General features: G+C 42.1%; 1 protein-coding gene across 3 annotated transcripts in view; it reads right to left on the bottom strand.

Moving 5' to 3' along the window:
- Positions 1-13,454, bottom strand: part of LOC137300502 (mucin-22-like) — a 67,984-nt gene that overhangs the window by 4,821 nt on the left and 49,709 nt on the right. Inside the window, exon 8 of one of the 3 annotated variants that reach the window (XM_067969593.1) lies at positions 264-1,354. The exons of the other annotated variants lie outside the window; for them this stretch is intronic. Coding sequence (XP_067825694.1) covers positions 1,239-1,354 — 116 coding nt within the window. The 3' untranslated portion in view covers positions 264-1,238. Of the gene's footprint in view, positions 1-263; positions 1,355-13,454 lie in introns of those variants that run through there. 3 annotated transcript variants of the gene reach the window in all.

Below are 13,454 nucleotides of genomic sequence, written 5' to 3'. Positions count from 1 at the left end.
AAAACTGATTTTTGCTGCCCGTTTTACATTAACAATAGATGGATAGTCTGCTCAAAAAACAGAAATTTGCAAATTAATGATCAAAATGAGTATGTAAATCCAAACGTTATACACACAAGCAAAAGGTTGCAAAAATCCCCATAGATCTGTAAACGGGAATAGTTTTGCATTCAGCCTGAAGATTAAATGAAACCTGATTTACTCCAGTCCATTTCTGGCAGCACTTCAATTAACAAACACTACCCTTTAACAAGTAACAAGAATTTGTTTCACATGATCCAAACTTCTTTTATTTACAAAAACATTAAACAAATATTTTTGACACCCATAAAATAACCTTTGGAATGTTGAATATAAATTGTGTTGATCATAATATGACATTGTATACCTGAACGCTGATGGCATTTGGTTTGGGGAGTTAAACATTTGGACATGTCCAGACAAGTACTGCTGACATTTTATTACTTGACGGAGATAAAACACTGGAGGAACAAGGTGGAACTAAGCAGCAAGTTAGAAAATATCCCACTTTGACCACTACACTAAAAAGATCAGTTTGATTATGTTGTCGCACAGATAACCTAAGGACAATTAGTGTTATAATGCGACAACTGGCCGTTGATAATCATCAGGGACAAAGAGAACTTAGTGCTCGTATAATGGTGCATTTTCATTACCTTCACTAGCCAAACATCTCCATAACTACAGATTAATGAAGCAGAAAGGATACACAATATAAGCAACAAAGGATTCTTTTAAGGATTGCCGAGCTTCAAGAGCCAGCAGCAGAGCCAGTAAGTTAAGCACTGTTAATTGTAGTTTAGCATATATAAAAATGATTTAACATATTGAAGTGTAAAATGTAAATTGAAAATAGTCAAACATTTATACTTTGAAAGATATCGAATGAACATTGCTTGCAACTGGCAGCCTCATGACTGATAATCAATCTTTGCAGACGTATGCAAGTCTGATCAGACCTCCATCGTTATGACTGAAGTTGGTGGTCACTACAGATGTCTCGTCTTTAGAACAATGGAACTTTTAAACAATCAGTACACTATGGCATGATGATATAGTGTTTGTTTTCTACCAAGTAGGAGCTTCTTGTAACAAAAGAAACAATTGGAAGCAAACTTAGAAACCAGAACTCTACAGAAGAGATCTTTTTTCCAGCGTAGAAAAATGTCAAGCAGTTTCCAAAACAGTGTGGAGCGCCAGCCACTTGTTTCAAACAACTATCCTTGCAGGTTACTCGAGGGGCTTCTCAATTTGCGGATAAAGAACATCCTGTGCGACATCATGCTGGAGGCTGAAGGAGTCACCTTTCCTGCACACAAAGTCATTCTCGCGTCTGCAAGTAGTTATTGCAAATTACTATTAGAAAGCCAACATGACAAATCTATTAAGTTAAATAATGTCAGTGCAAGAGGGCTCAAGCATCTGTTGGATTTTATTTACTCAAACAGACTAGATCTTACTTTAGATACTTTTGAAGATGTATTAAAAGCAGCAGAAATTTTGTTGGTCCGGGATGCAATCAAACTGTGCTTTAGATTCCTTGAAGAACATCTCAGTCAGAGAAATTGTTTGGACATCTTCAAAATAACTCAAAAATTTGGACCCGAGGAGTTAAAACAAAAAGCATTTCTGTATCTGGGGCAGCACTACAAATATATACTAGAAAATCATCGCTATCTGGTAGAACTGGATAAAGCAGCTCTGTGCAAAATTCTAGAGAATGATGATATACAAGAGTATAGTGAACTGGAATTATTCAATTGTGCAACAATGTGGCTGCATCACGATAAGAACAGGCTGAAAGACGCTGTTCATGTTCTGAAAAGAATTCGATTCTGCCTCATTTCAGCTACAGATTTACAGAAGTATGTTCAAGAAATTTCAATCATGAAAACTGATTCTCAGTGCTACAAATACCTCCAGGAAGCACTTAGTTACCATTCTCGGTTATATGCTCAGCCCATGCTGCAGTCTGAACACACACGGATTCGGTCAAACTCTGAAAATATGTTGATCCTTGGAGGCCGCACAACAAATAACAATGTTTGCAGTGATATTTGGGTTGCAGATGAGACTGGCAGCTGTTGGAGAAAACTGGGAGAAATGCGTATTCCTTTGTACAATCACGGGGTAGTGGTTGTGAATAATTTTGTATTTGTCATAGGTGGGCAAAACAGATTCGATACCATTGGAAACCAGCCATCAAATGAGGTGCGTCCTTACAGCTTGTATTAACACAGTACGGTGACACTTTTAAAAAAAAATAATCACACTTTCAGAAAGCTTTCCATAAGATGCCACACAAGAGGCTCATGACAAAGGTCAGGTCATATGGAGTCAGGGGCTAGGTAGCAGAATGGATTGAAAGATGACTACAAAACGAGAGTAGGAGTTAAGAAAAGTTTTTGCAGTCTGGCAGAAAGTGGGAAGTGGTGTCCCGCAGTGATCAGTACTGTGTCGATTCTTTGTAACTTAATACTGGTTTGATGTCTCACATCAGTTGCAACTAATTTTCTTGAGTTAAAAATGCTGTAAACTTGACAAATTTAATTTATTACTTTTGATGGAAGAAAAATTATTCTAAGCTGACTATCAAGACCAAAGGAGAGATTTCAACATTTGCAATGATTACAACTATTTTGCGACTTCTAGGGACTTAAGAGATCAGCTTGCATATGCATGCCGGGCGCCACCTCACTGCAACCATACTTGACTCAAAGCCAGCTTGTTTTCCTCCAGCCAGAAGCTGTATCCTAGCTCCAATTCCATCCACTCCTTGGCTACTCTCTCAAGCTGAACTGGGCAGTGCACAACCTGTATACTGTCAGTTAAGCTTATCTTCAAACCCTGTGTCTCATACATGAACAAACCTGCTTATTTCTAACTCCTCCATATTGCCCATCTCTGCTCTTGCCTCACGCCCATCACCTCTAAACCCCTCATCCACAGCTTTGTCTAAGCTCCACCCTACATAAAACCCAAGCTTGTCCAAAACTCCACACTTGAATCCTATCCTGCTCTCTTATCACCTGTATTCAAAATTCATCCTCATTTTCAAAGCCTTCCGTGGTCTTGCCTTTCTCTACCTCTATGACCTCCTCCAGCACCTCAATCTCCACTCTTCCAGTTTTGGCCTCCTCTGCGTCCTTCCATCCCACCTTCAGTGACAAAACTTTCAGCTGTCTTAGCCCTACAGTCTGGAATTCTTTTTCTAACCTTTCCATCTTTCGACCTCCCACCTTCAAAATCAGCCTCAAATCCTGCCTCTTTGACCATACATTCAGTCACCTCTTCTGCTCAATATCAGCTTCTGCCCCTGGACATTTTACTACATTAAAGACACTATATAAATCTAAGTGGTTTTCTGGTTTAGCCTTGCTTGTGAAGTCACTTACTGAAGCACCTATTGCTGACCTCCATTTGCTTCCGGATCCAGAACTTAGAATAAACAGATATCACTGCCAGAGCACACAAACTACACAGTTCTTTGGTTTGCTTCCATTATGACAATAAATATTTTCAAAGTGATGCTACAAGAAATATTTATAAACAGCTTGACACTTTTAGTTCCTCCCTGCAGCTTTTATTTAAAAGTACTAAATTCTGTTAAAGCTATGGCCTACTGCAAGTTAAAATACGATGACAACTAGCCAGCATAGCTGGGCATTTCTTTAAAAATTGATTTTTTAAAAATCCTAATTTTATTAATTTTCCTAACTTACTTCTCCCTACTTCCATAACCGACACATTTCTCCCTTCCCTCTCCTAAGAGTGCTGATCCTCTTTGGTGGTTACCCTCAGGTTCTCACCCAAACTGCTTTGCTTCCTGTGGGAATACAGACAGTGTGTGACAGCAAGCTTTAGCCATAGGGCGTACGATAGCTAAATAGGATCCTGTGCTCACCATAAGTGCCATTTTCGAGCAGGGGTCATGAGGTTGCGATCAAGAACAGCTGACTTTTCCTTTGCCAATCCCCTTAATACCTTGAACACTACCTCAGTCGAGATCAGCCAACTCAGCACAGAATGAGTGAACCCAAGTTTAGTCCATGCTGAGCCACTTTTGTGGTAAAATAAAACTTTGCCATAGAGTCATAGAATCATAGAAAGGTTACAGCACGGAAAGTCATTCGGCTCATTGAGTCCGCGCCAGCTCAATGCAAGAGCAATCCAGCGAGTCCCACTCCCCCGCCCTATCCCCATAGCCCTGCAAATCTTTTCCTTTCAAGTACTTATCCAGTTCCTTTTTGAAGGCCATGATTGAATCTGCCTCCACCACCTCCTCGGGCAATGCATTCCAGATCCTAACCACTCGCTGTGTAAAAAAGTTTTTCCTCATGTCATCTTTGGTTCTTTTGCCAATCACCTTAAATCTATGCCCTCTGGTTCTTGACCCTTCCGCCAATGGGAACAGTTTCTCTCTATCTCCTCTGTCTAGACCCTTCATGATTTTGAATACCTCCATCAAATCTCCTCGCAACCTTCTCTATTCCAAGGAGAACAACCCCAGCTTCTCCAGTCTATCCACGTAACTAAAGTCCCTCATCCCTGGAATCATTCTAGTAAATCTCTTCCACCCTCTCTAAGGCCTCTTACCTAAAGTGCAGTGCCCAGAACTGGACAACAATATTCCAGTTGTGGCCAACCACTTCTAAAAATTAGGGCCAACAAATCTAGTTATCTCAAATTGTAGAACATCAACTTCTGCAGCCAGCGTGTAATCAGCTTCCCCGCAGAATTATAGGAAGATATCATGAGTTCTGTGCATTGCCAATTTTTGACAAGCATAGCTCTGGCAGTAAAATACTACTAAAAGACAAAATTCATTGCAGTCCAAAGACAGCAATATTTCTATACTGGTAATGCTGAGAAAGAAAATAAAATCAATGAGATATTAGATTTATGTACAAGAGTCAACTTTGTGATGTCAAATCAGTTTACTGATGTAAAAATATTCCAAATTACAGTACTTTTCACAGGAAATTGTATTCAAGTTGATATTTAGGTTTTGCTATGACAGAGTCTGTATAAATATAAACTAGTTACACATGCATGCACCCATATCCTCATTTCAATTATGTTTTTGCTTCATATGTGGATTGCTACTTTATTACTGAAGGTTTAAGATTAAATGAAGAAATATTGCTTCAGTGCTAGAGACAACTTAGTTGGACAAATTTATTTGAAAATCACAAGCTTTCGGAGGCTTTCTCCTTCGTCAGGTGAATGTTTTCCACATTCACCTGACGAAGGAGAAAGCCTCCGAAAGCTTGTGATTTTCAAATAAATTTGTTGGACTATAACCTGGTGTTGTAAGATTCTTTACATTTGCCAACCCCAGTCCATCACCGGCATCTCCACATCACAACTTAGTTGGAGATTTTTATTTGCTGGTGAATGTAATGCAGAGAGAGAATCTAACTTTACATTTTCCAGGCAAAATGAATGCTTGATTAATTTTCACAATAAGAGAGAACATTTAAATGTTTCTAGAATACTATATGAAGTATTTATAAAATTTTGCAAGAATTATCTTAATGCCTTTAAAGTTGGTCCTTTATGATCGATTAAAAAGGAAACCTCAGGTACTGTCAAGGTACTTTATTGCCATACTAATCTACTATACCAAAGAGCATGAGGATATGGAATCTCCTTGACACGTCCCTGAAAGAGAGATTTGTTGGTGTCAGCTGAGCCATCTACAGGTGGTAATGATGAGAGGCGATGTAAAAATTGGAAACCTCACCATACTGCTACTTAGTAGCTGCTTCAAAATGTGATTCAGACATATGCTAGGGAACAGGTTATCTGTCAGCCCTCTCTCAAGTTTGTTAAATGATTTACGACAGAAGGGTAGTGTTGTGAAGAGATGGAGGAATGGAGAAACTAAAAAGATGTAATTTCCTCCGATAGCTCAGCAGGTTTACACAGTTAGAAGCAGCGCCATACAGACCAGGAAAATCCCAGGTTTCGTTCCTGGTCTCTTGAATCAGCTGATCTCAGCTAGGGCAGCAGTTCTGAGACTACAACTGATCGCAACAGCCCTGGTTAGGGAGAAGAAAAATCAGTCAGGGTTCACATTCCTGATTGCTATCCAGCAATCCCCACTGCAAAATGCACGTGTGGGCACCTGGTGAGGTTACGATTAAGCTCAGCTGTGATGCCCATCTGTGTGTCGATAACCTACCAATGCTTTAAATAAATATATATAGAGAGACCACCTGGGCAAGGAATCGGAGGGTGCCCACTAATTCGTTCTGGGGAACGGATCAATGTTTGCAGAAGAGAAAGCAAGAAAATTAGTGAGGAAAAAAAAAGAAAAAAGAAAAACACTCTAAACTTGTAAGTAACATGCAAACCAGATCAAAGGGTGTTAACAAAAAGCTGTGTAATTGAATCAAAAGTATCAGAAAGACATACAAAGACATTCAAAGTATTATAATAAATTGCACACTACTTTGATAGTGTCATATCATTTTCATAATAATTAACAATATAGGTTAATTTTCTGTATATCTGCTCCTATTGGGTGAGGCTCTGCACCAGAGTGTGCATTTAGAAAAATCAACTAAAATAGTTCAGCCAGTAGTTTGGTCACATTTAGTTTTTTTTCCTTACCCAGGTTTTTCGGTTTGATCCAAGGAATAGCTCATGGCTTCAGGTTGCTGGCATGCTGGAAAGGCGCACACGGTTTCACGTGGATGCAGTTTTAGACCATATTATTTCTGTGGCAGGGGGGACACATTTAGGGAACCTCACAAATACAGTGGAAGAATACAAGTCCGAAGAGAACAAGTGGGAGTTTGTAACAGCTTTCCCTGTGGCGGTGGCGGACCACACTGGGGCTGTACACAAAGGCATTCTTTACATTTCAGGTGAGGATAAAGGGAACTAACAACTATATGTAATACGTGGAAGAGTGGTATTTCAATATTATTCATCTCAAAGTGTACAGGTCCTGTGCAGACTTGTACCAGAGAAAATACTTTGTCTCACTCCCACACCCTACTAATAAAATAAACTGTCTAGTAAAAGAAGCATTGTGGGGAGGAGATTTAGGGATACTCATCATAGGACCACTTTTGCAAACCTCCTAGCACAACAGCAGCACATCCGTAGGTACTGAGCTGGCCAGCCTATAGTTGGTGCACTGCCTGAGAAGTGAAATAGAGAGGGGAAAAAAGATAGTAGGGTATAATCTGCAGAAAGTTAACTTTTAGCAGCAGTGTTATTAGCAGTAGTATTTGTTAATTAATTTGCAGATGATACAAAACTTGGAAGTGCAGTGAACAGTGAGGAAGATAGTGATAGACTTCAAGAGGATATAGACAGGCTGGTGGCATGGGCGGGCAGGTGGCAGATGGAATTTAATGTTCATTCTGGCAGTAAGAATGAGGAGAGGCAATATAAACTAAAGGGAACAATTCTAAAAGGGGTACAGGAACAGAGAAATCTGGGGGTATATGTACACAAATGATTAAAGGTGGCAGAGCAGGTTGAAAAAACAGTTAAAAAAGCATATAGGATCCTGGGCTTTATAAATAGAGGCATAGACTACAAGAGCAAGGAAGTCACGATAAACCTTTATAAAACACTGGTTTGGCCACAACTGGAGCACTGCATCCAGTTCTGGGCACCGCACTTTAGGAAAGATGTGAAGGCCTTAAGAGAGGGTTCAGAAGAGATTTACTAGAATGATTCCAGGGATGAGGGACTTTAGTTACATGGATAGACTGGAGAAGCTGGGGTTGTTCATCCTTGGGACAGGGAAGGTTGAGAGGAAATTTGATAGAAGTATTCAAAATCACGAAGGGTCTAGACAGAGTAGATAGAGAGAAACTATTCCCATTGGCAGAAGGGCCGAGAACCAGAGGACGTAGATTTAAGGTGATTGGCAAAAGAACGAAAGGTGACATGAGGAAAAAATGTTTTACACAGCGAGTGGTTGTGATCTGGAATGCACTACCCGGGGGTGGCGGGGGGGCGGTGGAGGCAAATTCAAGCATGGCTTTCAAAAGGGAACTAGATAAGTAATTGAAAGGAAAAACTTTGCAGGGCTATGGGGATAGGGAGGGTGAGTGGGACTAGCTGGACTGCTCTTGTATAGAGCCGGCACGGACTCGATGGGCCGAATGGCCTCCTTCCGTGCTGTAACCTTTCTATGATTCTATGAACTAGCCAAAAAATGCAATTGAGTGCACCAGAAGAGGAATGCCTATGCTTAAAAAAACTCACTTCTATGGGAATCTGAACACACACATCAGTTATTGCAGTAATATGAGCTCAAGTCTTCCAACTCCAAAAACAGAAGCTTCAGTACAGCTACCCGACCCTCATAACTTTGATTAACTTTTAACAAACTAGTTACTCCAGTTACCCTCCTGACAGTATGGAGCTACTGTTTATATAGCACCGAGTAAGGGTTTTGTATTGTTACCTACATTGGCTCCCGGTCCAGCTTCGCCTCAAATTTAAAATTCTCATTCTTGAGTTCAAATCCCTCCTTAGCCTCACCCCTCCCTATCTCTGTAACCTCCTATAGCCCTTGGAGAACTCTGCGTTCCTCCATTTCTGGCCTCTTGTGCATCCCTGATATCCTTCACCCCTCCATTGGCAGCTGTGTCTTCAGCTGTCTTGGCCCTAAAATCTGGAATTCCCTCCCTAAACCTCTCTCTCCTCTTAAGATGCTCCTGAAAACTTACCTCTTTGACCAAATTTTTGGTCACCTGTCCTAATATCTCATTGTGTGACTCGGTGCCAAATTTTATCTGATAATGCTCCTGTGAAATGCCTTGGGATGTTTTATTACATTAAAAGGTGCTATATAAATGCAAGTTGTTATTAGTCAATTTCTCTTGGCGTTGTACGCAGCAAGTTGAAAAATATTGCCCTTATCTACCTCTGATATCTTTGTGCTGCTGTTTCTCTTTGTATCAACTCTTCTGCTTCTGTCTCTTCTTTACTGCTGTGCTCAGGCATCACCTGCTCCTCTCCTTGCCTTGTCTTGTCTTGTCTTTCCGGTAGGAATTGATGGGTGATATGGTGTGGTGGGGCAGAAAAATAAGATAGCAGTGGCTGCAGGGTGCATTTGAGTGGGGATTGGGGGGAAAAATATACCTTTCCCACCCTCTCCCCCAATTACTAGTGCAAGAAAATGGGAGCTCAACATAAGCTTCAAGAACAATATTTCCTAGGCACCCTTCAACCCTCCGATCTCAACATTGACTTTAGCTATATCCACATTTTCAAACCTGCTTTAATTCTATAACTGACCCCCAGGTTTTCCATATCTCCATTTCCACAGGCCTCCCATGCCATAGCTATTTACACACCCTTTGTCTCCCTCTGAGATTTCCGCGCTCCTCCAATTCTGGCCTCTTGCGCATCCCCAATTTTAATCGCTCCGCCATTGGCGGCCGAGCCTTCAGCTCCCTAGGCCCTAAGTTCGGGAATTCCCTCCCTAAACCTCTCCGCCTTTAAGATGCTCCTTAAAACCTATCTCTTAGTCACCTGTTCTAATATCTCCTTATGTGGCTCAGTGTCAAATTTTGTTCGATAACGCTCCTGTGATGCATCTTGGGACGTTTTACTACATTAAAAGGCACTATATAAATGCAAGTTGTTATTCTTTAATGCCTTAATGTTTCTGTCTATTACTGGACTGAGGTAATCTGTTCCATCATTCAACTCATGATTCCCCTCTGGGTTTGTCATATTTTTAAATTTTATACATACATTTTCCCCCTCCCTTTTTCTGACTGTATTAATAAGCTTGTCCACTCTTCCTTTTGAGATTTGAAGAAGGGCCCACAACGTTAACATCGGTAATCTGCACAGATGCTGACTGATCTGCTGTATGTTTCCAGCATTTTCTGTTTTTGTTTCAGATTTCCAGCAGATGCAGTATTTTGCTTTTTGCTATCAGTTCTTTCACACTTAGATGATTTCTTTTAAAAACACTCAATTTAAATTTTACTTCGATAATCTTTTGAAATTTGTGCTCATGTTTTCCAAAATTATTTGAAGAAAAACTACTGACTAGAACTTGCTAGGAGTTATAAAAAATGTCCATTGGTAGAGCTGAATACCGATGTGTCCTGGGAAATTAGATACACTGAATATGTTCAAACTACACAATCCAAATTCAGCACACAAAGTCACAGCTCTGGACAACAATAGAAAGTCCAAGCCCAGGCTTTTCGAAGAGGTCACATCGAGTCTACAGCACAGAAACAGGCCATTCGGCTCAGCTGGTCTATGCTGACGTTTTTGCTCCACACGAGCTTCCTCCCTCCCTACTTCATCTCACCCTATCAGCATACCCTTCTATTCCTTTCTGCCTTGTGTGCTTATCTAGCTTCCCCTTAATGCATCAATACGATTTGCCACAGCTACTCCATGTGGTTGCACATTCCACATTCTCACCATTCTTTGGGTAAATAAGTTTCTCCAGAATTCCTTATTGGATTTCTTTGTGACTATCTTATATGTATGACCTCTGGTTATGGACTCCCCCACAAAGTGGAAACATTTTCTCCATGTTGACCCTATCAAACCCTTTTATTATCTCAAGGACTTCTATCAGGTCTCCCCTCAGCCTTCACTTTTCTAAAGGAAAGAGCCCTGAGAAAAGAGGTCAGAAAAGTTCTGATGAACGGTCATCGACCTGAAACGTTAACTCTGTTGCTCTCTCCACAGATGCTGCCTGACCTGCTGAGTGTTTCCAGCATGTTGTGTTTTTATTTCACTAAAACAAATTATTTGGTCATTTATCTAATTGTTGCTTGTGGGAACTTGCTGTACGCATTGGCTGTGGCCGCACTTCAAAAGTAGGTTATGAAAGGTACTATTTAAATGCAAGTTTGTTCTTTCTTTAACATTAGAAATTTCAAGTTACTGAGGGAAAGATGGATGAAAAAAAGTTTCAGAAAGCATTTTGAATAATTATGGGAACCCGGTGGCCAGATTGCACAATCACAAGGTTGCATACTTGCAGTACAAAATAGCAGCTATTGTCACTAAGGGTCACCTTTAACATTGAAAATACCTAACACAGTGCCACCCAGAGGAGAAACAGGTACTTGCAATAATTTTTCAATGAAACGCATGCCGCATAAACAGAATTTAATGTATAATAATAGATAAATGATATTTTCTTATTTTCCTGCATTTATTTTTCCACCCGTTATTCATTTTAGGACCTCCTCCTAGGCCTCTTCTGTGCTGGTCATCAGTTCATTGCTAAAAGAGTTACCCCTAGTAACTGACTTTTCATGTACACGCATAAGTACTTGGCATCTGCTTGCTACTGTCCACCGAGAGAATTCATAATGGAAGTAATGCAGAGCTTCAGCAGTTCCCATAAGACTTTCATGCAGTGAAAGAATCTGAATGAAGTACTGAATTATGATGTTTGAATCCAGGGGCCCGATATTAGGGAGGCGGGTTGCCAGCGGGGGAATCGACTGGACGTGTGGGTAACCCCGCCCAGTAAAATCGATGGGTTCCCCACGCGATCGTAAGTAAATTGACGCCACTTACCTTGGCTTCCGGGTTTCACGCTGGAAAGCTGCGCACCCGCATCATAGGCTGTCAGCTGGAGGAGTCCTATTTAAAGGGGCAGTCCTCTGCTGACTGATGCTGCAGAAAGGAGCCAAAATTACAGCATGGAGCAGCCCGGGGGAAGGCTGCTCCCAGGTTTCATGATGCCTCACTCCAGGTCCTACTGGATGGGGTGAGGAGGAGGGAGAGGACAGAGATCTTCTCCCCGGCGGACGGGAGGAAGTGGCCTGCCTCCGCCACCACGAAGGCCTGGCTCGAGGTGGCAGAGGAGGTCACTCGCACCACCAACATATCATGCACCTGCATACAGTGCAGGAGGCGCTGCAATGACCTAACTAGGTCAGCCGAAGTGAGTGCACTTACTCATTCCCCTACACTCCATCTGCCACATCACCGCCCCCACCCCACATCTCCTCTGCACTGCCAAAACTACTCTAGCACATCACTCCTCACACCCACTCAAAGCTCATCCTCATCTTATCTGCACTTACTCACCTCGCCAGTACTCATCCCACCACTACCACTCAACCCAATCCTCATACAATCTCATGGCTCTGTCTCATTCTCACCCTCTCATGCATCTCTTTCATGGTCAGCCTCACCCCACCTGCCACTCCCTGTGCTGCAGCCACAGGGCATGCATCGCATATGTGTAGTAGGAAGCGTAAGGCAAATGTGTCGTGGCATGAAGGGGATGCACAAGGGTGTTTGAGGGTTTGCCATGGTTTTTACTTAGATTTGATTTCTGATCAACTCACCTTACATATTGCATTGTCACCACTACTGCCACGTCTTGGCTATTCTTGACTGGCTTGTGCAATAATGTCCTTTCATGAGGTTCTCCATGAACACCCTTGATGCCACCCATTGGGTCACCCTACAGTCGGTGTATGTGTAGTTGCACGACTACTTTGTGCAGGTGCCTGTTGCGCAGTACTGTGTTGTGTAGCTCCACGTGGCCGAGCTGGACGACATGCCTGGCGAGGCTGGTGATGTTGCTCGTCCTCCAATGGAGTGATGAATGCAGCAATGGATCCCCCTCCATCCTGACGGTGTGAGTGTGAGGGGGTCTACAAAGTTGGTAAATGTGTTTGGACAGCAGAGTTAACGGTATGATTTAATAATTTTGAGTGTGGAGACAACGGTGTGGCAGGCAAAACTTTGTCTGAGGTGACAGAGTGCCCTGCTGCAATGAATGAGGGTTCACCCCGCACCTGTTAAATGGGCCTCTGCAGCTGCCACAGGCTGCTAGCTGCAACACATCTGTTTTAGCAGGGAGTGTTTTCCCCAGCATGGGAAACACACTCTGGGTAGTCCAAAATCCGAATCCTCCTAAAATCTCCAACAAATGAGGTCTGAAAACGACCTCAAGTACCCAGATAATGATCTTAAGTGGGATCCCGCTGGCTTTGATTGCCGGTGGGAGTCCTGCATGCGGGGGCTGCGTGCGCACCGATTCGCATCATTGGGGAACCCGGAAGTGGGTGGGTTGGAGCCGGGCTCCGGACCCACTCCGGGAATCCTCAATTTTAGGAGCCCCCCCCCCCGCCACGAACGCACCCGCTTGGCCATCCGAAAATTGACCCCCAGATGTTCAGACAAGTGTATTCTACAAGAACTAAATGCATTCTTGTATTTCAAAACTGAGTTATGTGCACTTTACAGCAGTGTATATAATATTTAGCTACTTTATCACGTCCATCAGGTGGATTCTCAGCAGGAAAAGCTCTAAAAGACATGTACAGCTACCTCCCAAGACTGCAACGATGGATCATTAACCAATCCATGACATTTGCCCGGTGTGACCATGGAATGGCTACTATTGGAGACAAAATATTCTGTGTAGGAGGAAGAACTTTGAACTCAGTAAG

This window comes from Heptranchias perlo, chromosome 31, assembly GCF_035084215.1.
Source record: "Heptranchias perlo isolate sHepPer1 chromosome 31, sHepPer1.hap1, whole genome shotgun sequence".
NCBI classification, from domain to species: Eukaryota; Metazoa; Chordata; class Chondrichthyes; order Hexanchiformes; family Hexanchidae; genus Heptranchias; species Heptranchias perlo.
This window is presented reverse-complemented; position numbering and strand designations above follow the sequence as displayed.